Below are 27,325 nucleotides of genomic sequence, written 5' to 3'. Positions count from 1 at the left end.
CAGCTGCAACCTGGCATGCTGGGAACTGTAGTTGTCGCTTGACGCTCGGCGTCTGGAGAAGGGTGGGCCGTAAAAGCCGCTAAGTCCGGCTTCGTTTCTAAGCACATGACTTGCGGCCCTGAGGGTGGAACTACTTTGAGGGGAGAGACAGGGTCATCCCGAGAACCAACCGGAGTGTGTCCAGGCTGGTCATCTTTCCCGTTTACGTGACCACAGCTTCCCTGGGCGCGCGCCGCTCCTCAGTCCCATTCCCGCCCCGCCTGGCCCGGCCGGGCCGTCGGCCGGCACCACCCCCGGCGCTGCTGCCACCTCGCGCTCGGAGGCGTCACGGAACGTGCTCTCCTCTCCCCCTCCCCCTCCCTTCCCCTCCCGGCCTCCCCCGCCTCCCCCTCCCGCGCCGAGACTCGCCGCCGCCGCCGCAGCCGCAAGAGTAGCCGCCGCCGGAGCCGCGCGCAGCCATGGCCGAAAACCCCGGCTTGGAGAACCACCGCATCAAGAGCTTCAAGAACAAGGGCCGCGATGTGGAAGTAAGTGTGCTTCCGCGGTGTGGGCCTGCCCGGCTCGCCCGCCCGGCCGCGCCGGCCCGGCGGCGGCGGGGAGGGGCGGGGGGCCAGCGCCGGGCTGGTTCTCGCCGGCTCGCGGTCAGTCGGAGTTGGCCGCCACCTCTGGTCACCGCGGCCCGGGGCTGGGCGGAGTGGGCAGCGGTACTCGAGCTGGGCTGCAGCCATCCTCCTGGTCTGCCGGCGCGGGGACCGGGAAATGCCGGGGCTTTCGGCTCCGTCACGCGGGCGCGGCCTGGTGTCGGCGAGGAAGGGATGTGAAGCTGAGGCGGGGTCCGCGGGCCGGGGCCGCGCGGGCGGACTGACTGGGATGCTGTCTCCCCGGCCGCCGACCGCACCGGCGGGGGCCGACCGCGTCTCGCGCGGGCTGCTGGTGCAACCTTCCGCTGGGTTCAGCCCCTTTGGTGCCTCCCGCGCTGCCGCACATGGAGCCTGGGCTCTGCCTGTCTCCGCGCCTACCTTCTTCGAGCCGGGCCCAGGCGGGCGGTGGCGGCCCGCAGAGGGGGGTGGGGACCAGCCTGGTAACTGACTTGAGGGTGGTGGATGGGGGAGGGTAGGTGCGCCAAGACCATTTTCTTATATTCCAATGCTGTCCTTAGGATAGCCTTGCTGAGCAGTTCCAGTTTATACTCCTGTTACTACTGGCAAGTGGAGCGAGCTGAAGGTGGACAATAGTTTACCATCTATTGTGTTGAGGCTTCAGAAAAGAGGTTATTCCGACCTCGGCTCTTAGGACCTGTTTTCTTAGTCTTTCTTGGAGTGGGAGTGTGCATAGGATGATAATCTCTTTGACATGTTTTACCTGAAATGAATTGGATACATAGATTTCGTCCGTCCTTGCATATCCCTTTTGCACCAAGCTGGTAGATTTTCCAAGTGGTTGCAAAACTGTAAACATTCATTGTGGTCACTCAGTTCGTTGCTACTCAGCATGTTGCCATTGTCTCATTAAGGTGACATTAGCAGCTACTATTTGCAAACTCTGCTTATTGAGGCAGCACTAGAGGTCTCTCTGCAGCTACTAAAAACCATGAACTATAATGCATAAACTTCACTAGCACTCTTGACCTCTCAATTTGATAAGGAAAAAATTGTTTTTAAATCGAGAGTGTCTTTTCTAATACTAGATAACATGATTTGCAGTTTTGTAATTTTTGCTAAGGGGCCAGTATTTATTTTATCCAGTCTTAAAAGAGAGAAGATTGGGGGGGGGGGGTAAATATACTGTTCTGCATTCTCTTTATGAGAAACACAACTCTGGTAATTTTCAAAATTAAATACTAATTGGGGAAAACCTAGGGAAATATCTGTGGAATTCCCGTTTGAATGAGACAAATAAAGGTCATCTAAGTCCTGACCATTCTTAAATTCCTTTGTGAGAAATGTCTAAGCAAAAGTGAAATTTAAGAATAGGAACAAGAAGTGTTGGAACTGCCTCCTGTTATTGGTTCACTTGATGACAAGAGTTAATTTTGAACTTTGACCACCAGCAATTTTTCTTGAAGCCTACTCTTTCAAAGCAAGTTACATAGTTTGAAAAATACTCTATTACTTCTAGCGCAAAAATTAATATTATTCTTTCCCTCCTTGGGTATTGGTACAGGTTTTTATCTTATTATTTCCCTCTATTACCGTGTTCCAGGAGCTTAATAATATTATGTATAAATTCAGAAACATAATAGATACACAGCAAATACTTGCTGATGAAAAGAAGGTAACCTGTGACTTCTGGATGCATGAAAAAGACAGCATGGTTGTTAAGTCATTCAACCTGATATTGCAATTCCCAGGATACATTAGTGTAACTAAGACATCAAATAACAGACATTTAAATGGTAGTTCTGTCATGCAGACACTCTACTGAGAACTTCATGATAACCTCATTTAATCCTTATAGCAGCCTATGAGCTAGGAATGGCAATATCCCCATTTTAACATGAAGAAGGTACTTTAGATGCTTTTTTAAAAAAATATATATTTTTAGTTGTAGATACACACAATACTGTTATGTATTTATTTTTATGTGGTGTTGAGGATTGAACCTAGTACCTTACCATGCTAGGCAAGTGCTCTACCACTGAGCCACAGCCTCAGCCTCTTTAGATGCTTTTGTAGTGTTATGTTTGGGGATGCAAAAAGGAATTAGATTCAGTCTGTACTTCAAGGAGTTTATAATCCAGTGTATGTGGGTGGGGGGTGGGGGGGTTATACTTACAATGCATTACATTTATAAGTGTTATAGATATTCTGAAAATGCACAAGAAAACCCTGACTTGGAGCAAGAGATGTCCAGGTTGATTCTTTTTTGTTTGTTTGGAGGGTTTGAACCCAGGAAAGCTTAACCACTGAGTCATATCCCCAGCCCTTTTTTGTATTTCATTTTGAGATACAGTCTTGCTAAGTTACTTAGGGCCTTGCCAAGTTGCTGAGGCTGGCTTTGAACTTGCGATCCTCCTGTCTCAGCCTCTACCACTCTGCCCAGCCTGGTTGATTTTTTTTTTTTTTTAGTTGTAGATGGACACAATATATTAATTATGTGGTTCTGATGATCGAACCCAGTGTCTCACACATGCTAAACAAGCTCTGTACCACTGAGCCACATCCCCATCCTCTGATTGATTCTTAATGGGTGAATGGGAGTACGCTGACCCTGACAGGTGAAAGAAAATTAACTCAGAAGGGCAGGAGAAGGGGCATTCCAGATTTGAGGAAGCAGTAATTGAGTCCTGAGAGAATGTAGTAGGAACACTGAGATGCAGAGAGAGAGTGCTTGAGATGTGACTAAAGGGTACCTTGGGTCAAATCTGGTTAAGGGCCTTTATTGTGGATTTAGAAATAACTTAAGACTAGACGCCATGTCTAATTTAGTCATATCCACGAGAAACAATTACATTAGAACCATACTACAACTTAGTTCTGTAAGTAGTTGTGATTATCAGATTGTTCCAATATAGTAAAATGCACATTTATTTATTTGTTTTGTGCAGGGTTGCTTTGCCACTGAACTACATCTTCAGTCCTTTTTATTTTTTATTTTTGAGACAGGATTTCACTAAGGGCCTAGATTAGCCTCAAATTTGTGATCCTCCTGTCTCAGTTTTCGGAGTCACTGGGGTTACAGGTGTGTGATAGGGTGCCCAGCTGTGAAATGCACTTTGAAAAGATACAACCTAAATTACACAACCATCTGATACACATTATAAGATAGGAGCAAGAATAAAATACACATTTTCTAAAGAAAATGAAAGGATATACCTATGTGAGGGCCTGGTCTGCAAAGAGGAATTTTCTTGAGTTGAGATTGGAGAGGGCTGTAACCTGGAATAGGGATTTGATGCTCCTCCTCTTTCTTTTAGCCTTCCTCCTCTTCCTCATCCTTTTCTGCATAAAGCTCACAGAAGGAAATAAAGGTTATCTTGAAGTTTATGGATAAAAGGAGGGGAGTGAGTAATTACCTCTGGGCAGTTTGGAGTTTGGGTAGGGGAATGGATTTTGTATCTAAACCAAGAAGTATATAGGGAATAGGAAATTTTTAATTACCTTTTTTTTGGTCTGGAATATGTATTTCAGCACCAGACATTTTTGTGCAAGGCATTGATTCCTAAATTTATTCCTTTAAAACATTAAAACAACAACCTTTTCAAATATACTTAAGTGCACAAAACAGAAATTCTTATTCTGTTTAACGACTGCTTTTAAAACACAACTGCCATCCAAGTTCACTTTTCTATTTCTTGTTCCTATATGCTTTAAGGATGTGACATTTTTATCAGTAACTAATAATAATAGTTAGAAAATCTTAACATTTATTATTTGTAATGTGCCAGTGTTATATGGAGTATTTATTTGGTCTTTGCAATAGTCCCGTGAAGTAGTGCTATTATTTTCCCCATTTACTTTTTTTTGGCGCTACTAGGGATTGAACCCTAACCGTTGCACATGCTGGGCAAGTTCTCTACCACTGAACTACATCACTAGCGCCACCCGCCAGTTTACTACTGAGGAAACCTGAGGCCTACAATTCTTAGATAACTAGCTCTAAGTCATAGTGTGGTAAGTGACAGAGCTTGGGTTTATGTTGAGCATTATGAGTTGGAAGCCAGAACTCTTGCTCACTCTGCTGTCCTCCACTGAGGGGAGTCTAAGATTTGACATGTATGAAGCATGTCTGAAAGTTATTGGGAGAATATTGAAGAAATCTGGACTGTATCATAGAAATTCCTATTTTGGTACTTTAAAACATTGCTAATAAAATTGTTGATACACTATTAATCATTTTGATTTATTTGCCTTTTTTAAAACTATTACAAAATTTTATTATTATTAACAGAGTTTTACCAAAAAATGATAACCCGTGTCCTTGAGCTTAATACTTAAATGTTTTAATAATTCATATTTCATTTTATATTATTATGGTTGAAATATATTTTATCACCTGAAAATTTAACTAGCACTACCAAACTTGTTCCTGTCTCTCTGGAACTTACATCGGTTAAGTGGTATGGCCTGATTGTCTAAGTTTAAAACTTTATTCGTAACTCCTTTCCCTTCCCTTATTTATCCTTCTTGGTATTAGCCATCCCAAAGAGCCCTCATATTGGTACCTTTGTTACTGACCTTATTTACAACTGCCCCTAATTTAGACCCTTATTTTTTCCTGTGCAAGTATAATAGCATACCTAGTTTCCTGTCTTCAGTATCCTCTTTCCCCATTTATCTTGTGGATTGATCTTTCTAAAAATCTTTCTGTATTACATTTCTGTTCACAATGCTTCTCATTGCCTTCAGGATAAAAGTCCTTAGTGTGCCATACGTAATTCCATATAAAGCCCTACTTTACTTTTCCCATCTTACTTACCACTTTTTTGCCTGTATCTCCCTTATGCCAGTGATGGTAAAGTACTTGAGATGGTTGAGTAACCAGGTCAGTTTTCTCTCCACGCATTTATAAATGCTATTCTATTATATGCCTTCTTTGGCTGTCTGTTTAGTGGGGCTCATCCTGGCAGACTCTTCACTCAGACTCTTTCTCATAGCTCTGGAACACCGATTACAATTGTGCCACACCATGCCATTCTAATTAAAAAACAACAAATAATTTAAAAAAAAAAACCTCTTCAGAAGTTCTCTAAAAGGGATTCCTAATAGAATATTTAGTACTATTAGTCCCTGTTCCTTTTTTTTTTTTTGTCTCTAGTGTTTTTGTAAATGAATTTTCCTTCACCAATTTGGGATTAATTGCTTTTATGCACAAATCTATATATGTATAGGTATTAATGTATATGGGCTCTGTCAAAAAACCTAGTAAAAGTAGGGACTTTGGACTCTCACTGGTCATTAAGTGACCAGTTCACAACATTTAATAAATACTCTTTGAGAAGACAGACTAGATAATATACTTGGGGGAAAAAAACAACAAACTATACATTTGGGAATAAAAGGTACAATATTATTCTAAGATAATTTCTTTTGGTGTTGACATCATGGCATTGATACTGTTGCCTAGCTTTCCTTTAACAGTGTCTTCTGTTGTAATATATTTCTGTAATGTGAACTAATTCATATTTGAATGAAAAATAGAGAAAAGATATTAATACAAAATCCATATTGGTTCATATTTGAGTTTTACTAGCATATTAATGTTTAGCATTCCAAGTAGCAGCTGTAGAACACAAAGAACAGAGATGCAGGGTTACAGAGCAAGCCTAAGAATGTGCACCTTGCTCGGTCACCCATTTCTTATTTTTTTGGCTCCATTTAATCAGATGCTCTGTCTTAAAGGTGCTGCTTATTGCCTCAGTCATCCTGGTACATGACACCTCTTTCTTCCTAAATTGGCAGAACGTGAAGTTTTTAGGAATCTACATGTGATATAGTAGACATACTGTAATTTTCTTGAATTCACTAACAGGACATGTATTCTTCATCTTTCTGACTCTTGGATTACTCATGTTTAGTTGGTTTTGCCAATTCTTCTTTCTACTCATTGATTATAGTAGTCTGTATTGGGATTTTGTGAGACTCTTCAGTAAGGACTTTTTCTTGCTTATATCGGCAACTCCCTTAGCTTTAACCATCATTGGGGTGTGTGTGTGTGTGTGTGTGTGTGTGTGTGTGTGTGTTTGTTTGTAAGGGGCTTAAATCTATTGAAAATTATTCACATGAATATCTCAACAGCTCATCAAACTCAACCTGTCTGAAGCCATGTTCTGCCTTTGTTTTTACTGTTCATGGCATCATTGCCCTAACTGTGACCTGATTTTGAAACTTGAGAGGCTTCTTGGCCTCCTTCCTCATCTCCCACATTGTCAGATGCCAGTCATGCAGCTTGAATCTCTGTGCTGTCTCTGGATTTCGGCCCTGCCTCTCTCTTCCTCTGTTTCCAGCCTGCTTTAGACCTTATTACCTATTACCTGGCAGTTTAAAAATTGCCTCCAAAGTGGTGCTTTTCCTCCAATTCAGAAGATTTTTTTTTTAGTAAGCCAGATGCTCCATTATTTCTCCAGATTCAACCTTCCTTTTCCCCTCTCCTGGCCTTTTAAGCTTTAGCAACACTGAACTTCTTATAAGCTTATACATAATCTGGAATGCTATCCTCTCCTCCTAGCCAGTGCTATTTCTATTCTCAGGGCCATCCTGCTGACTGGAATATCCTTCCCTCCTCCTGTTGCCTACTCCTTTTAAATCCTGAACTCTAGGTTGGGTACCTTTTTTGCTCCTGAATGAACTCTGAGTATATCTTTCTCATTGCAATTACGTTGAAGTATTTTACTTAATATTTTGTCTGTTTCTCCTACTGGATCATGAGCTTTTTGGAGGGTATAAACTCTGTGTCTTCATTGTCTGCCACTTATTACAGTAGCCAGAACAAAGTAAGCACTAAAATATTTCTCAAATAAATACATCCATCCTAGTTTTATAATCCATATTAGCATAGTAATTTTCCCAAAGTATATTTTTTAATTGAAACTCTTAGTTTTTTAGTCTCTTTTCCAATACTGCTTCCCATTTCAGGTATGATATTTTTATTATGACAGACAAAATATTGGGAGATTAAGGTGCATAGTGAATTAGGGATTAAGGCACAAGCCTTTTGAGACTAGTTTGTTTTTACTTAATGTTTTCAAGGTTCATCCATGTTGTAGCACATATTAAAATTTCCTTCCTTTTAATGATTGGATAGAATTCCATTGTATTTTGTTTATCATTCTTCTATCAATGAGTACTTGGGTCATTTCCTATTCTTTGTAAAAAAATATTTATTTTTTTAGTTGTCTTTGGACATAATACGTTTATTTTATTTATTTTTATGTGGTGCTTAGGATTGAACCCAGGGCCTCTCATGTGTTAGGCGAGTGCTGTATTGCTGAGCCACAACCCCAGCCCCATTTCCTACTCTTGACTGTTGTCTCCCCACTGTTTTAAAACATTGCCATCTTGGGGCTGGGTCTGCGGCTCAATTGGTAGCGCACTTTCCTGGCATGTGTGAGGGTCTGGGTTCGATTCTCAGCACCGTATATAAATAAATAAAATAAAGGTCTCTCAACATCTAAAAAAAAAAAATGCTGTCTTTTGCCAGATTACAGGCCAATAATATAGGCCTGTAATCTCAGGAGACTGAGGCAGGAGGTTCGTGAATTCAAGCCCAGCCTGGGCAATTTAGACCCTGTTCAAAATAAAACTAAAAAAGGCCAGGCACACCGGTGCACACCTGTAATTCCAGTGGTTTGGGAGGCTGAGACCAGAGGATTGAGAGTTCATAGTTAGCCTCAGCAACGGCTTGGTGCTAAGCAACTCAGAAACCCTTCTCTAAATAAATTACAAAATAGGACTAGGGATTTGATTCAGTGGTTGAGTGCCCCTGAGTTCAATCCCCATTATACACTTACACGCACTAAAATATATACATACACATCAAAAAAAAAAAAAAATAGGAGTTGGTGATGTAGCTTAGTGGTATAGTGTTCCTGAGTTCAGTCCTCAGTACCACAAAAATAAATAAACGAATAAATAGATAAATAAGATGACATCTAATTTATTGAAGATATTGGGTCATTTTTTTTAAATGTTAAGTTGTACCATATGAGATTGTCTTTTTGCAGTTTAGAAACAGCAACTATAGGCAATTTCATATAGTTTAGCCTAATAGAACATCCCAATTACAAGGTTTGTGTGTTTCCCTGTGGTGGTGCTCAATTATTTCTCCTTTTTTCTGACCATATTTAGGATTTTTTTAAAAATTGAAGTTAAATTTAAAGGCTTGAACAGCTTCAGGGTAAGCTTTTTTTGGGGAGGGGGGCTATCAGGGATTGAACTTAGGGGGCACTTGACCCCTGAGCCACATCCCCAGCCCTATTTTGTAGTTTATTTAGGGACAGGGTCGCACTGAGTTGCTGAATGTCTCACCATTGCTGAGGCTGGCTTTGAAGTCTCTCTCTCTCTCTCTTTTTAATATTTACTTTTTTTAGTTGAAGTTGGACACAATACCTTTATTTATTTATTTATTTTTATGTGGTGCTGAGGATTGAACCCAGGGCCTCACACATGCCAGGCAGGCGCTCTGCTGCTGAGCCACAACCCCAGCCCCTGGCTTTGAACTCTTGATCCTCCATCCTCAGCCTCCTGAGCTGCTGGGATTACAGGTATGCACCACCACCTGCAACAGGTTAAGCATATTTTAATTAAAAAAATTTTTAATTGATGACACTGTACTTTGGAATACATCCCAATAATGATATTAAGATCATCTGATAAAGAATAGTTTAATACCACGGATATGAAAGTTGCTACATTTGCTGAGATGAATTTTAGTTATTTAGGTGAAATGTGACATATACTGCATGACATTTGAAGGAAGAAAAAGCAATATGACCTTTTGTTATCCAGTAAAAGAGTTACAAAATGTATTTTTAGAAAATCTAACTTTAGAGTTAGTGATATCTCTATGACTGACACTTCCTTTATATTGAAGGTAAAGGACTAGTAAGTGTAAGGTGGATGTAACTATCCTTTTTCTTAACAGTTTTGCTATTAAGAATTTTTTATTTATATATTTTTTAGGTGTAGTTGGACACAATGCCTTTATTTTATTTACTTATTTTTTTTTAAAGGGGGGGGAGGGAGAGAGGGAGGGAGGAGAGAAAATTTTTTTTAATATTTATTTTTTAGTTTTCGGCGGACACAACATCTTTGTATGTGGTGCTGAGGATCGAACCTGGGCTGCATGCATGCCAGGCGAGCACGCTACCGCTTGAGCCACATCTCCAGCCCCTTATTTACTTATTTTTATGTGGCGTTGAGGATCGAACTCAGGGCCTCGCATGTGCTAGGCGAGCGCTCTATCCCTGAGCTACAAACCCCGCCCCTGTTAAGAAAAATTTTGTCACAGCTGAGCATTACCAATTACAGTATGGTAAAATAGATCATGACTGTATTTATTTTGAATTAATCATCCCTAATGGTTAGGTTTTCTTGGTCATAGAATTGTTTCTTTACGCCAAAATTTCTTTCCTTTTCTGTGTTGAAATGCCAGGGTTTCTAAAAATGTCTGATACGTTTTCTTCCTTTTAAAATAGAATATAATTTAGCTATTTTCATGGTTTATAAGAATCTCCATTGTATATTTATGGACACTTGGTTTTCCTTTTCATGAAAAAACATTCTTAGATTAGTTAAAATTTTGTCCTTAATTTTTGTACATGTGGAGTTTTTGTTCTTCATAATATTTTGGCCTGTCTTTTTCCCTTGCTTTCTTTTAGTCTATCCACTTTCTCTTTGATGCTGTCACATGCTTATCTATAGTAACCTCATCTTCCTTTTTTATTAGATGATTCATATATCCTGACTGGAAAACAGATTTATTAAACATTTATTTAGTGTTTTCTGTGTGCCAGACATTGTTAGTTCTCAAAGATTATAAATATGAAAATATTTTTTTCTGATGTAGACGTTCCTGTTTAGTGGGATAGGCTGGTACCTGAGTATATGCTTAGTGAATAGCATGGTAAGTTCTGAACTCCTGTTCAGAATGTAGCGCATGGGAGTGATTCTATACCTGGGGAGATTCATATTTGAGCTAAGTTTTGAAGGATGAGTTTGCAAGCCAGAAGGACAGATAGCATCAATAACAGAGATAGTGGCTAAGAGTCTTAAAGACCTGTCATATGCAAATAACAATTAATGTGACATTACACTCATTCTGTCTTTTGGAAACAGCATTCTGATTTGGCCTTTTGAAGCTAGTGTTCTTTCATTGGCTATATCTTGATGAGATTTTAAATCTAGGTGCTTCTAGCTCCTTTGGTTAATTAAGGTGCCTCACCCTTTCTGGCTTGTACAGATTAGGCCAATTTCTATCCCTGGCATTTAAATCTTGAGTGAGCTGATACTGAGACCTAATTAATTCACTCTGGCAAGAAGTACTATGAAGGAAACCATCCATTAATTTTGGCCACCTTGATCTGTGGGGATTGCTTTTATCCCTGTTTTCATAGGCCTGACTCTTAAGTTTCTCCTTTGATTCTGTGAATTGCTCTATATTCTTCCAATAAATTCTTCACCCCTACCCTCTTTTTCTCTTAAATTAAGTCACATCAGTTTCCGTTGTTTCCAACATAACTTTAAGGTGATCAACTGTGTTGGGTTGACTGGAACTGAGGCAGTTCCCAGAACACAGTGTTGAAACTAGCAAAGATTCAGACAAACCTTTAACAAGTTAGTCACTGTAAACGAACAGTTGAGTGTAAAGATACTGAGTTCTGAAATCCAGATGTTCAAATGGAAATATTCAGTATGCAGTTGAAAATAATTTGTGTACAACTAGCTAACTTCAGTTATTTCACTCAGCAACCATTTGAATTCTGAACCTAGTATGAGAGATGAAACAATGAAAATAATGATAACCCAGTAATTACTGAGCACTTGAAAATATAGCAAGACATTCTCTTATAGAAAACAATCATCAATAATTCCTTACAATATTTTTATTATACAAAGAAAATGAGTGATTTGCTTAAGAACACGCAACCAGGAAGGGACAGAACTGGCATTCAGTCCCACATTTCTGACTTTAAAACTCCATTTTCCTAATAACCATGCTTCTACTATGTTTCAAAATTCTTGCTTCAGTAATGTGTAACTGCTATGAAGATGGTGTCAAAGCAAAACAAACAAAAACTCACTGTAATGAAAGTGTATTTCAAGGGCAGTGGGCACATAGATAAAGAATCACTCAGATTGACTTGGGGGAGTCAGGGAAGGCTTCATGGAGATGTTTAAGCTAAAAGAAAAATAGGTATTTCCTTGGTGTAATACATTTTGTGTGAGCCTGGAAATAGAGTCAGCATGGCATATTTCAGGGCAACTAAAGTACTTTGTGTTAAGTACAAAAGGAGCCATAGATAATAGCTAAACAGATGGTATGGCTGTATTTATGATCAGATGTTTGACAAGATTTGGCATACAGGCACTGCTTAGGTAATGTGGCCAGTAGTAAAACTTTGGAAAATAGTGCAAGCGATGATTAGAGTGACTAAAGCTGATAATATTGATGAAGGCTTATAGGCATATGAGGGAAAGAGGACCAGGGAAGGAAAGATTCCTGAGAAATCATATCCTTTCAGGGGACTAGGTAAAGATGAAACTGAAGAAAAGGTAAAAATGAGACTGAAGAATGAAAGAGATTCGGGCTGGGTTTGTGGCTCAGCAGTAGACCCGGGTTCGATCATCAGCACCACATAACAAAAAATAAAATGCATTGTGTTGTGTCCCTCTACCCCCAAAAGTAAATATTAAAAAAAAAAAAAAAGAATGTAGGGAATTCAACAGCAAAGTGATGGATCAGAATTTTAGGAGAGTTACTTAAAAGAGAGGCAAAAATTACAGTGCTAAATGAGAGGTCTGATAAGGACTTAAAAATAAGCCATTCATTGTATTTAGTGGCTGGGGGCCAGTGAGAAATTGAAACCTGGAAGAGTGGTAGAGGCAGGAAACTAGATGATAATGCGGTAAGAAGCGAATTAGAGTTGAGGTAGTTGGACTTGTCAGGAGGACCTCAATTTAAATGTTTAGTAGTAATGGAAAGAAGGACCACACTTAACTTGAATAGGAAGTAGGATTGAAAGAAAGCTTTTCAATGTTTTCTTATTTGTGTGGAAGGGTGGAATTGACTGTTTCTAGGCTAAATCTAAGAGATGGAAGCAAAAGAGTTATAAGGACCAAGCTGGAAAAGAAATGAAAGAGCTTAGGGTAGGGAGGAATTGTTAGGAAGGTGTGAAGTTAGAGATATAAGTTGTGGCCAGATCTTGAAGGAGCCACAGGTGGAAAAGGACTTGAACAAGTACAGACATGAGCTACAGCAGGGAAACTGGAATAGATTATGCCCGGTTGCCTCTGTTATAGGAAAGGTGCTTTGGGGAATGCAAAATAGGACCTATCCAGGAATGAGGGCCCCCCATCTGTGGGAAGTCTAGATGGTCCATGACTTAGGATTTTTAAATTTGTGATATTTCTGATTTGCATTTTTTCATCTTTACTATGGTGTGAAATGATACATACTTCAAATTTCAAATTTTACTTTTCTTGAGCTAGTGATAACTTGGCTGCTATACATCAAGTTGGAGCTCCTAGTCAGCCACAGGATCATGAGGGTACAAAAATCTATTCTCCACAATGTACTGTGTTGCTAAGCTGTGGTATTCATTTGGCTAGGTGTATACAGTGCACTTTCAATTTAACAGTACCTTCAGTTTTTACAATGGGTTTAACTAGATATAACCCTGTTGTAAATCAAGAAACATTTGTACTCAATTGTTATTTTGATAACAGTGATGAATACTTTTCATTTGATCATATCCAGATTTAGCTGTCAATGCATTCTAGATTATAGTTAGAAATGAGACTTAAACCCAATTCAAAGTGTAGAAGTCATATTATAAAACAACAATAACCAACCTGAGCTACCAAGAACATTGGAATTTAATGATTTGAACTTTTTTTTCTTTTTTTTTTTTTTTTTAAATCTTTATTTATTTTTATGTGGTGCTGAGGATCGAACCCAAGGCCTCGAACATGTGAGGCAAGCGCTCTACCACTGAGCTACAACCCCAACCCTGAACTTTTTTTTCACCGAAGTAAAAATGTGGGGAATACCGAAATAATGATTGTTCACATACCTAGTTGGTAAACAAGTTTTCTGATTTCAGAAAATCAGGTATCATATTTTTAGAAAATTTTCAAACATATAAAAGTAGAAAGAATAATGTATTGAACTCCCATGTTTGCCATTGTAAAACAATTACAGTTATGGACAATCTAATTTTATTTATATCCTACCTACTTGTATCCTTTCCTAGATTATTTTGAAGTATAACCTGGCAGTATTATGTTTAATCTGCCTAAAAAGTAAGACATATTTTGTTTTCACTGTTTTTTTTTTCCCTCGGTACCGGAGATTGAACTCAGGGGCACTTGACCACTGAACCACATCACCAGCCCTATTTTGGATTTTATTCAGAGACAGAATCTCACTAAGTTGCTTAGCACCTCGCCGTTGCTGAGGCTGGCTTTGAACTCGAGACTCTCCTGTCAAGCCACTGGGATTACAGGCATGCGTCACCGTGACCAGCTAGTGTTTTTTTTTTTTTAAACAAATCAGAATGCTATTTTACCACTTAAAAAAACCTAAATAAAAATTGTCATATAACTAAATGCTCAGTTAAAAATACACTTTCGCAGGCTGGGGCTATAGCTCAGTGGCATAGCGCTTGCCTAGCATATGTGGTTCACTGGGTTTGATCCTTAGTACCACATGAAAATAAACTAAAAAAGGGCATTCTGTCCATCTACAACTACAAAAAATACACTTTTGCTATGACTTTATGATATTTCAAAGTAAAAATATCTACTATTCTACTACATACTTTTTTTTTTGGTACCAGGTATTGTATGCAGGGGGCTTAACCCCTGAGCCACATCCTCAGCCCTGCCACATACTTTTTTTTTAAACATTTTCTTTTACTTTTTTTTTTAGTTGTAGATGGACAGCATATCTTTATTTTTTTATGTGGGGCTAAGGATCGAACCCAGTGCCTCCCATGTGCCAGGCAGGCGCTCTGCCACTGAGCTACAGTCTCAGCCCACCACATACTTTTATTTAATAAAAGTAACACTGTTTGGAAACATAGAGGAACAGATGTGGATTACAGCCTTATTGGGAAGCTTCATAATGGAAATGGCATGAACTGGGACTTGAAAGCTTCATGGTTTGGCCAAGATATATAAATTAGAAGAGCAAAACTTTTTTTTTTTTTTTTGGTGGTGGTGGTGGTTTGTTTCTTTTGTTTTTTTTCTTAAGCCATTTGTGGCCATGTATAGCCATGGGGATGAACTTGCCTCTGGTTTGTCTTGGTAGCCTAGAGTTAGCACAAGAAACTGCTAGATCATTGTTTCCTAGCTGGTACTGTCTAAGGGTGGCCAAATGCAAATTTGGGTGGTGAAGTCAGTGCAGCCTTAGGCTTTTATCTCCATATGCTGTGTAATAGATATTTCCTGTGTGTAACAGCATTTAAAAGAGATGGAGAAGTACTATTTAGCTTGCTTAATAGTTCTCTTCTGATAATAAATTCTTTTTTTGTGTTATTTAACTTTTATCACAAATAGGATATTTTCATAGTTAAGACCATATTTTGAATTTGTCAGTACTGGTGAGGAATCTTCTAGTATATTAGATTTTAGCTCCATCCAGTGATTAGGGGCCCTGCCACATTTTTTACTTTCATCTAGGTTTTTTTATTTGTGAACATGCTGACATTTAATGAAGATATGACATGTTTGTTGCAGTGACCAAAGTATCCCTCTATATGCTTTTCTTTTGGTAAACATATGGAGTACTGGACCTGTTTCTGAGGAAATCATGTATATATTGTTCACAACAGTGCAGGTTGGGAGAAAGGGAGGTTGGGCAAATCTGTTTAGGGTAAAAACAAACTTGAGAGTTGGTCAAGAGCTCCTCTCATCTGACAGGCAGAAAAGGGAGCATGAACAGAAGAGAAACGTAGTTTTAAAAGTTTGAATTTACAACCCAGAGGAATCTGAGAGCTGGACACCCTGGATGATGTTTTATTGGCATCCCTTGGTTGTGACTGCTGCCAAGTTTTGAGTTGAGGATTTAACTGTCAATTCTTGGGAATGGTACTCATATGACTTGAAATTACCTCTTTTTTTTTTAATTAAAAAAAAAAATATATATATATATATATATGTAAAAGTTCTTTAAAAAGGAAACTTTTTAATTTAAAGAACTTTTACATCTATTTTCATGAGGGAAATTGGCCATAGTTTTTTAAATACCTTTATTTTATTTATTCATTTTTATTTATTTATTTTAGAGAGAGAGAGAGAGAATTTTAATATTTATTTTTTAGTTTTCGGCGGACACAACATCTTTGTTTGTATGTGGTGCTGAGGATCGAACCCAGGCCGCATGCATGCCAGGCGAGCGCGCTACAGCTTGAGCCACATCCCCAGCCCCTATTCATTTATTTTTTTGGTGTGCTGAGGATTGAACCCAAGTGCCTCACACAAGATAGGCAAGCACTCTACCACTGAGCCACACAACCCCAGCCCTCTTTCTTTTTCACTGATGTATTGAAAAGGAGAAATTGGAGTCTCAACTGATTTGTATCAGCACAAGGGACTAAGACTCAAGGAAGTGAATAATTTTGGTGCTACAGAATATGATTTTTTTTTTTTTTTTTGGTTATTGTTCTTTTGTTTTCATGGGGTAGGGAATATCTGGTGTTTAGGAGTGTTTAGTGATTTACAGGAAAGATTCAGGACCTTCCTATCTTTATTCAGTTCCTCTGCCTAGTAAACTTTTAATAAAGTTATTTTGGCTTAATAACAGTACAGTAAATAAGTCACTTTTACATGAACTGCTCATCATTTGTTCTAATTGTCATTGTAACATTTAGTATAGCAGTAAAATAGTTGTCCCATGTGGGCTAGGCTGTAGCTCAGTGACAAAGCGCTTGCCTAGCATGTGAGGCACTGGGTTCGATCCTTAGCACCACATAAAAATAAATAAAGGCAACTCTGTCCATCTACAACTACCAAAAAAAAAAAAAGTTGTCCTATAAACATTAGTATACATTTTTATACTTTTGAAGGTGTGTTATTGACTGCTTATAATTTTTATAATTACCAGGAATATTTATCAGCTGCCATTGGTGATCAGCAGGACATATCCAAGTGTATATAATACAGAATGACTAGAAAAAAATAGAATGATATTGATAATTATATATCATAGAAAAATTAATCTTTGAGGCAAATGAATTTAGGAAGGGGTTTTAAGTAATTTAAATGTATCTCAGTAAAATAAGGAACATTTAAAAAAAATTTTGTTGTAGATGGACACAATGCCTTTATTTTGTTTATTTTTATGTGGTGCTGAGGATTGAACCCAGTGCCTCACACATGCTAGGCACGTGCTCTACCACTGAGCCACAACCCCTGTCCCAGAAACATTTTTAAATTGTAGAAATAATACACATAAATGAGGTGCATTTTGACAAATGATTACTCCCTTTAAGCCCAGTCACAATTAAGAATGTAGACTGTTTCTAGCTGGATGCGGTGGCACATGCCTGTAATCCCAGTGGCTCTGGAGCCTGAGGCAGGAGGATAACAAGTTCAAAGCCAGCCTCAGCAATTTTAGTGAGTCCCTAAGCAATTCAGGGAGAACCTGTCTCTAAATAAAAGATTGAAAAACTGCTGGGGATGTGGCTTAGTGATTAAATGCCGCTGGGTTCAATTCCCAGTAACAACAACAACAACAGATGTAGACTATTTCTTGCTCCGGGGCCCACGACCACAAATATACGGGGCACTGGAGGAACCCAGCGACACCATCAGGGTAGTGCCCAGGATACATTGTCCATTAGATCTCTCATCAGACAAACCAGAGCAGGGTTGGACATCCAGCCTCCACGAAGCTCTATGATGAAATATTTGATTTAAAAAAAAAAAATTACCTCTGATCCATTTACTGTCACAAATGGACACAGCTTAACTTAATTATCATCATCTTAATGGCTCGCCTCTCAACCATTACTTCTGGCAAAATACCAGGGGCCATTCGGACTGGCTGTGGCTCTCAATAATTTCTGTCTACCCAAAACTTCTTCCATGTTCTGTAGGAGTAACTTCTTTTCTTCCCCCAACCCCTGACAAATATTAATCTGCTTTTTTTATATTTATTTTTTAGTTATAGGTGGGCACAGTATTTTTATTATTTTATTTTTGTATGGTGCTGAGGATTGAACCCAGTGCCTCACATGTGCTAGGCGAGTGCTCTACCACTAAGCTACGCCCTGCCCATGCTTTTTGTTATTATGTATTAGTTTTCCTTTTTCAGAATTCTGTAAAATGTGATCATAGTAATAATATTCTTAGGTTTTTTTTTTTTTAACTTAATGTAGCATTGATGTTGTTTTGGATTTTGTTTCATTGTATGAATAAATTATAATTTGTTTATTCATCTGTTGGTGAACAATGGGTTATTTCCAGTTCCAGATTGGAGCAGTGATGAGTAAAATTACTATGAATATTTATTTATAAGTCTTAATGTGTTTGTTTTGTTTTGTTTTTCTTTTGGATAAGTACCTAGGAGTAGAGTGGCTGTGTTATACATATGCTATGTATTTAACTCTTTAAGAAACTTTGAAACTTCTTTTTCAAAGTGAAGGTACTATTCTATATTCCCACCAACAGTGTGTAAGCTCCCATTTTTTCACATCCTCACCAATGCTTTGTGTTAGGAGTCTTTTTAATTTGTCATTTGAGTATGTAGTGGTATCTTATTATGGTTTTAATTCACATTCTTCTGATGACTAATGATGTCTGACTTTTTTTATATCTTATTATAGGCCAGTCATATATCTTCTTGTGTTTATTTAAGTATTTTGCCCATTTTATTTATTTATTTATTTAGAGAGAAAGAATTTTTTAAATTTATTTTTTAGTTATCGGTGGACACAACATCTTTGTATGTGGTGCTGAGGATCGAACCCGGGTCGCACGCATGCCAGGCGAGCGTGCTACCGCTTGAGCCGCATCCCCAGCCCCTATTTTGCCCATTTTAAAAATTAGTTTTTTTTTAAAAATTATAAACTATAAGTTTCCTTTAAAAATATAACAGATATGTTCTTTCTCATATACATGTATTGGGAATATTCCCCACCCCATGTTTAATTAGTTGTACATAGTGGTGGGATATGTTAACATACTTGTACATGTACAAAATATGACAGGCCCTCATCAGTAATTCCTCCCTCCCTCCCCTCCTCCTTCCTTCTGGTACCCTTCCTTTACTCTACTCATCTACTTTTGATTTTCATGAGATTCCCCCCAACCCTGATTTTCCTTTTTCTTCTAGTTTCCACATGAGAGAAAACATATAACCCTTGATTTTCTGAGTTTGGCTTATTTCACTTAATGTTCTCAAATTCCAATTCATTTTTCTGCAAATGACATAATTTCATTCTTTAGGACTGATGAACACCTAGGCTGATTCCATAGTTAAGCTTTTGTGAATTGTGCTGCAGTAAGCATGGGTATGCATGTATCACTATAGTGATGACTAATTATTTAGGATAAATAGCCAGGAGTGGTACAGCTGGGTCTTATGGTGGTACCATGCCAAGTCTTTTGAGAACCTCTATACTGATTTCCATAATGGGTGTACTAATTTACAGTTCCACCAACATAAAAGTTCCTTTTTCTCCGCATCCTCTTCTTCATCTGTTTTATTCATCCCCAGTGCTCTGACACCTACCACCTCTTTTAAAATTTTATTTAGAGACAGTCTTGCGGAGTTGCTTAGAGCCTTGCTAAGTTGCTGAGGCTCATTTTGAACTCACTCTCTGCCTCAGCTTCCCAAGCCTCTGAGATTTCAGACATGTGCTACTGCAGCTGGCTTATGAGTCTTTTTTAAAAAAATATTTTTATTAGTTGTTCATGGACCTTTATTTTATTTACTTATTTATATGCAGTGCTGAGAATCGAATCCAGTGCCTCCCACATGCTACACAAGCACTTTACCAATGAACCATGTTTTTATGCCAGTACCATGCAGTTTTTATTATTATAACTATGTAGTATAATTTGAAGTCAGTATTGTGATGCCTCCAGCATTGCTTTTTTGCCTTAGAATTGCTTTGCTATTCTGGGTCTTTTATTCTTCCACATGAACTTTAGGATTTTTTTCTTTTTCTGTGAAGAATGTCATTGGTATTTCAGTGGGGATTACATTAAATCTGTATGCTTTTGGTCCTATGGCCATTTTAACTATTAATTCTGCCTATCCATGAACATGGAAGGTCTTTTCATCATCTTGTGCCTTTGTTTTTTTTCCTTCAATATTCCACAGTTTTTATTGTAGAGTTCTATTACCTCCTTGGTTAGATTTATTCCTAGTTTTTTTTTTTTTTTTTTTTTTTTTGATATTTATTGTTTAGTTGTAATTGGACACAATACCTTTATTTTATTTATTTTTATATGGTGCTGAGGATTGAACCCAGGCCTCATACATGCTAGGTGAGAGTTCTACTGCTGAACCACAACCCCAGCCCGTAGGTATTTAATTTTAATTTTTTTTTAGGCTATCATGAATGGAATTGATTTTCTTACTTCTTTCTCAGGAGGTTCATTATTGGTAGGTAGGAAAGCTATTGATTTTTGTATGTTAATTTTGTAACCCACTACTTTGTTGCTTTTGTTTATTAGCTTTAGTAGTCTTTTGGTGGAGCTTTTTGGATCTTCTACATATAGGATCATATCATCTGCAAACAGTGATTATTTGACTTCCTATCCTATTTTTATCCCTTTTATTACCTTCTCTTGCCTAATAGGTCTGGTTAGAATTTCTAGTACTGTATTAAATAGGAGTTGTGAGAGTGGACATCCTTGTCTTATTCCAGATTTTAAAGGAGATGCTTTTAGTTTTTCCCCATTCACTATGATGTCAGCTTTGAGTTTGTCATATATAGCCTTTATTATGTTGAGGAAAGTTCTTTCTACTCTTAGTTTCTTCATTTTTTTTTTTTTTAACCATGAATGGGTGCTGAATTTTGTCAAAGGCTTTCTCTGTACCTATTGAGATGACTAAGTGATTTTTGTCCTTAATTCTACTCGTGTGATGAATTATATTTATTGATTTGCATATGTTAAACCATCCTGGGATAAAACCAACTTGGTCACAATGTATAATCTTCTTAATATGTTGTTGAGTATGATTGCTATTATTTTGTTAAGGATTTTTGCATATGAGTTCATCAGGGATATTGGTGTGGAGTTTTCTTTCCTTGATATGTCCTTATCTGGTTTTGGTACAAGTGTGATGCTAGTTTCATAGAATGAATTTGGAAGTGTTCTATCCCTATTTCATGGAATAATTTGAGACATTAATTTTTCTTTTTTTTGAAAAAAATATTTATTTATTTTAGTTTTAGGTGAACACAGTATCTTCATTTTATTTTTATGTGGTGCTGAGGATCGAACCCAGTACCTCATGCATGCTAGGCGAGTGCTCTACCACTGAGCCACAACCACAGCCCGAGACATTAATTTTTCTTTAAAGATCTGGTGTAACTGAGCTGAGATCTAGCTGTTCCTGGACTTTTCTTTCTTTCTTTTTCTTTTTTTTTTTTTGAGAGAGAGAAAAATTTTTTTTTTAATATTTATTTTTTATTTTTCAGTGGACACAACATCTTTATTTTTTTATGTGGTGCTGAGGATCGAACCCAGTGCCCCGCGCATGCCAGGCGAGCCCACTACCATTTAAGCCACATCCCCAGCCCTGGACTTTTCTTTGATGGAAGACTTTTTATTTCTGCTTTTATCTCATTGCTTTTTATTGATCTGTTTAGGTTTTCTGTGTCCTCTTGATTCTGTTTTGACAGGTTGTACGTTTTTTGACAAGTATCCATTTCTTCTAGGTTCTCCAGTTTATTGGAGTGTAGGTTTTCAAAATAGTCACTAATGTTCTAGATTTCTGTGATGTCTTTGGTGACTTCTCCTTTTTCATCTCTAATTTTATTAATTTGGGTCTTCCCTCTTTTTCTTTTGGTTAGTTTGGCTAAGTGTTTATCAATCTCATTAATCTTTTTGAAGGACCAACTCTTGTTTCATTGATGCTTTGTATCTTTTTAAAATCTCAATTTCATTGATTTCAACTCTGATCATAATTATTTCCTCCCTTCTACTAATTTTGTATTTGATTTCTTCTTTTTCAAGGGCCTTGAGATGTATCATTAGGTTGTTTATTGGGTATCTTTCTGATTTTCTGATGTAGACACTCATAGCTATAAACTTTTCTTAGAACTACCTTTGTAGTCTCCCAGAGGTTCTATTACATGTATCATTATTCTCCTTTGAGTCTTAAGAATTTTTAAATCCCTCTCCTGATCTATTTTTTAACCACCTATTCATCATTCAAAAGTGTATTATTCAATCTCTGTGTGTTTATAGTTTCTGTAGGGGTTTTTGGTGTTGATTTCATTCCATTATGATCTGATAAGATGTATATATTTTGTGTGTGTGTGTGTGTGTGTGTGTATTTGCTAAGAGTTGCTTTATCACCTAAAATATGGTCTATTTTGAAGAAGGTTTTACAAGCTCCTGAAAAAAAGTGTATTTGGCTGTTTGTGGATGAAGTAATTATATAGATGTCTGTTAACTCCCACTTAATTTATAATATTTTTCAGGTAAAGATAATCTTTACTGAGTGTATGTCTGGGTGACCTATCTGTTGCTGAGAGAGGTGTGATATCACCCAATATTATTGTATTGGGGTCTGAGCCTTTAATTTGAGTAATTTTTATGTAATTGGGTATACCAGCATTTGGGGTACAAATATTTACTATTGTTTAAATTGTTCCCTTTAACAGTATAAGTGACCTTCTTTGTCTCTTCTGAGTAATTTTGGCTTGAAGTCTGCTTTTTTGGATATCAGAGTAGGTACCTCTGCTTGTTTTCAGGCTTCATTTGCATGGCATATTAATTTCAGCTTGTCAGTGTCTTTACATGGAAAGTGAGTCTCCTACAAACAATATGTAGTTGGGTCTTGGTTTTTAAATCATTCTGCCAACCCCAGTCTTTTAATTGGAGATTTGAGGCTATTTACATTCAGGGTTGTTTTGGAGCAATGTTTATTATTTTCTGCCATTTTGATTTATTTCTAATGGTTAATTTGGTTTCTGTTTCTCACTTGCTTAGGTATGCCTCAAATGAAATTTGTTAATTTGTCAGTCTGGGTTTGTTTTTTTTTTTTTATTTCTTCTTTATGGAGTATTTCTTTAAGTATTTTCTGTAGCTCTGACTTACTGGTCATGAATTTTTTTAGCTTCTATCTAGAAGGTCTTAATTTCTCCTTCAGTTCTGAAGGATAGCTTTGCTGGATATAGCAATTTTAGATGACAGTTATTTTCTTTCTTTTTAATATATATATATTTTTAGTTGCAGATGGACTCAATACTTTTATTTATTTATTTTATGTGGTCCTGAAATTGAACCCAGTGCCTCACACGTGCTCGGCAAACACTCTACCACTGAGCCACAACCACAGTCGTCACCACCACCACCACCACCACATATTTTCTCTCAGGACTTGTGACACATCATTCCAAGTCCTTCTGGCTTAGAGTTTGTGCCAAGAAATTAGAAATAATTTGGATTGACTTGCCTTTAAATGTGACCTGATTTTTTTTTTTTTTTTAGGCTTTTAAAAATTTATCCTTGCTCTGTATATTAGGCATTTTAATTATAATGTGTTGTGGAGAATTTTTAAATTTTGTTTGGGATTCTGGGTGACTCTTGTATCTGGATGTCCATCTCATTCTCAATATTTGGATGTGTCTCTGTTATTTCCCAGAAGAGATTAACCATTCCATTAATCTGTACCTCACATCTCTCTTCAATTCTAGTGATTCTTAAATTTGGTCTCTTTCTGTTGTAAGAATTCTTATATATTCTGGTCATTTTTACTTATTTTCTTTTCTTTAATACTGTATGAATGTTCGAGACTGGCTACTTTGTCTTCTAGCCCTTAGATTCAGACCATCTTTAGCATGGTCTGTTCTATTAAAAAGAGACTTGCGACTGAATATTTGATTTATTATATCTCTCATTTCCATGATTTCTCTTTGGTTCTTTTTCAATATCTCTGTCTTCGAATTGAATTACTTATATCAGTACCATTTTTCTTAATTCATTCTGTGCTTTTTTTTTTTTTTTGTGGAATTCATTGATCATTTTTATAATCATTCTTTTGAATTTTTTATTTGATATTTCATCTGTGTCAGTATCTTTGGAGTCATTTGCTGGTGAATTAAGAACTTCAGAAGATGCTGTGTGGCCTTGTTTCTTCTTGGTTCTTGTATTTCTGTGTTGGGTTTTATGCATCTGTTTGAATTTAGTTCTCTTCTACTCTTATGTGTGGACCTTTTTAGGGCATGGCCTTCTCTTGCCAAAGTGTCCTAGAGTGTTCTAGATTGAGCCCCTCTTATAGGGTGTCATCCACAGACTGTTAATTCTGTTTTTACTGTAGAAATGGAACTCTGTGAGTGGGACGTGAGGGCCCACTCTTAGTCTTTCCTACTTGGGGCCTGCCTGGTCATTAGTTTTGTTTTTTGTCTTTTCTACTCTTTGTATTAAAGTATTACTGAAATTTGACTATGGTTAATTTGTATGTGGAACAAGGTATGCTTTTGGCTTGAATTAGTTCAATAGCAGTCTCTACTCTATGAACTTGTAGTGTCCTTGTACATTCCTAGCACCTCACAGAAATGGGGAAATGTACAATGGCAACCACTGAAGCAAACAATATACAGCATTAAAAGAAATACCTGGTGCCTACTATGACATTTACAATACTAATTGCCACAAAAACCAGAAATCATAGTGTCAGCAGTTGCCAACAGCAAAAATAAAACAACCATGGACTAGATGTGGCATTAAAGCAAGCAGCAGGTATCAACTGGGTCATCAACAGCATTAATAACTGCAGTGATGTGAATGCTGGGGGCAGGAGTTACATAAACTATTAAATAGTTTTAAAAGATGGCAAAATACAGTCCATTAAGAGAAAAAAATTGTGGGGCTGGGGTTGTGGCTCTGTGGTAGAGTGCATGCCTCAAGATGTGCAAGGCCCTGGGTTTGATCCTCAGCACCACATAAAAATAAATAAATGAAATAAAGGTATTGTGTCCAACTACACCTAAAAAATAAATATTAAAAAAATGTGATAGGTATAAGAAAGTTTAGGATGCCCAAAATGTGAGGAGAGAATGCAGAAGAGATGTAGCAAATGCTAGATATAAAGAAAGAAGAAAAATAGGAAAAACAAAGTAAAGGGAGAGATAAAATGAGAGAATTTGGCTATTGTGGGGAAAGAAAGAGAAATGAGGAATAAAAAAGCCAACAGTGGCTCAGGAGGATGAGACAGGAGGATCGCAAGTTCAAAGGCAGCCTCAGCAATGGCAAGGCGCTGAGCAACTCAGTGAGACCCTGTCTCTAAATAAAATACAAAATAGGGCTGGGGATGTGGGGATGTGGCTCAGTGATTGAGTGCCCCTGAGTTCAATCCCCAGTACCAAAAAAAAAAAAAAAAACAAGCCAAAAGAAACCAAAACCCTAACCCTCAAAAGACAAAGCAAAGAAAAATAACTGTTGTAAAAGAATATTAAAAATGAGGAAAAAAGAAACAAATATGTGTGTGTGTGTGTGTGTGTGTGTGTGTGTGTATATATATATATATATATATATATATATATATATATATATATATATATATAATTTATGAACAAATTAGCACAGCAAGAACACCAAAAGAAAAAAGGGAGTAGGGAGGTGATTAAAGCTGTCAATGAGAATGACAGTTGGTTTGATTACATAACTGAAGTCTATGAAACATGCTACCTAACAAGAGCAGAATATATATCTTTTCAAATCAATATGGAACATTCTCTGAGGATAGGTCATATATTTTGTTATGCCATAAAATAAGTCTTCATTAAGTTAAAAAATATTAAAATCACAGAGTATGGGCTGGGGATCTAGCTCAGTTGGTAGAGTACCTGTAAAATCACAGAGTATGGGCTGGGGATCTAGCTCAGTTGGTAGAGTACCTGCCTCGCATGCACAAGGCCCTGGGTTTAATCCCCAGCATGACCAAAAAAAAAAAAAAAAATCACACTGTATATGTGTTCTGACAGCAATGGAGTAAAAGTAGAAATAACAACAGAAATTTGGTAAATATATAAATAATGTGGAAATTAAACAGCACTCTCCTATATAAAGAAATGGGTTAAAGAAATTGCAAGGGAAATTAGAAAACATTTTGAGTATAATGTAAATTAAAAAGTAACATGTGGTATTACATGCCTGTAATCCTGGTGACTGGGGAGGCTGAAACAGAAAGATCTCAGGTTTGAGTCCAGCCTGAACAATGTAGTGAGACCCTGTTTCAAAATAAAAAATAAAAAGGACTAAAAATAATAAGAAAAAAATATGTTTCGCCTTTAAGAGAAAGACAAAATAAAAAGGACTGAGGAGGTAGGTAGCTCGTTGATAAAGCATTACTGAGTTCAATTCCCAGTACTCCCCCCCCCCCCATTGGAAGCAGCTAAAGCAGTGCTCAGGAAAATTTATAGCTCTAAGTACCTACATTAAAAAGAAGAGAGTCTGCAAATCAATAACTGTCTACCTTAAGAAATTAGGAAAGAGAAGCATAAACTAAAAGCAAGCTAAAGGACGGAAATGGATTAAAGAGGAAAGAAATAGAGAATAGAAAGCAGTAGAGAAATCGTTTGAAAACAAAAAGCATTTGAAAACAAAAGTTGGTTCTTTGTAAATGTCAATTAAATGAATAAGCTGTTCACTGGACTAATTAAAGAGACATGATTTAAGTGACTAAAACCAGGAATGAAAGGAGAAGTTACTACTGACTTTACAGAAATAAAGCAGATTTTAAGGGAATATGGACAGTTGTATCTCACCAAACTGGATAACCTAGATCAAATGGGAAACTTCCTAGAAAGATAGAAATTACCAAAGCTGACTTTAGAAGAAATAAAAAATTTGAATAGACCTGTAACAGTAAAGAAACTGAATTCATAGCCAAAAAATGTTTGCGCACACATTCTCTCTTGCGCTTTCTCTCTCTCTCTCTCTCACACACACACACACACACACACACATGCGCGCGCGCGCGCGCGCGCGCGCAAGTCCCAGGACATATGATTTCATTGGTGAATTTTTCCAAATGTTTAGGGGAAGAATTAACACCAATACTTCATAAACTATTTCAAAAAATTGAAAAGATCAGTAATACCCCATTACCAAAATCAGACAAATGTATTACAAGGTAAGGAAACTAAAAAATATAGACACAAACAACACAAATATTCTGAACTGATAGCATACTGAATGCAGCAACATGTAAAAGGGATTACATATCATAACCAGGTGGGATTTATCCCTAGGATGCAAAGCTGGTTCAATATATGAAAATCAACATCATATACCATATTAATAAAGGACAAAAATAAAATGAACACCTCAATAGATGGAGAAGAAAAGAGGCATTTGACAAAATTTAATACCCTTTCATTATCAAAGCATGCAAACTAGGAATGGGGAGGAATCCTCTTTGAACACCATTGATGAAAATAAAGAGCATCTTTGAAAAATCCACAGGTAGTTTCATA

At 37.4% G+C, this 27,325-nt stretch overlaps 1 protein-coding gene across 1 annotated transcript in view; it reads left to right on the top strand.

Moving 5' to 3' along the window:
• The first annotated feature begins 356 nt into the window (after nt 1-356).
• The window catches only part of Kpna3 (karyopherin subunit alpha 3), a 78,191-nt gene continuing 51,222 nt past the window's right edge, over nt 357-27,325 (top strand). Inside the window, exon 1 of the mRNA XM_027928813.3 lies at nt 357-527. Within this exon, the coding sequence (XP_027784614.1) occupies nt 459-527 (69 nt within the window). The 5' untranslated portion in view covers nt 357-458. The remainder of the gene's footprint in view (nt 528-27,325) is intronic.

The sequence above is a fragment of the Marmota flaviventris genome, chromosome 4 (genome assembly GCF_047511675.1).
Source record: "Marmota flaviventris isolate mMarFla1 chromosome 4, mMarFla1.hap1, whole genome shotgun sequence".
Lineage (NCBI taxonomy): Eukaryota > Metazoa > Chordata > Mammalia > Rodentia > Sciuridae > Marmota > Marmota flaviventris.
Note: the sequence above shows the minus strand (reverse complement) of the source record. Positions and strands in the feature narration are given on the sequence as shown.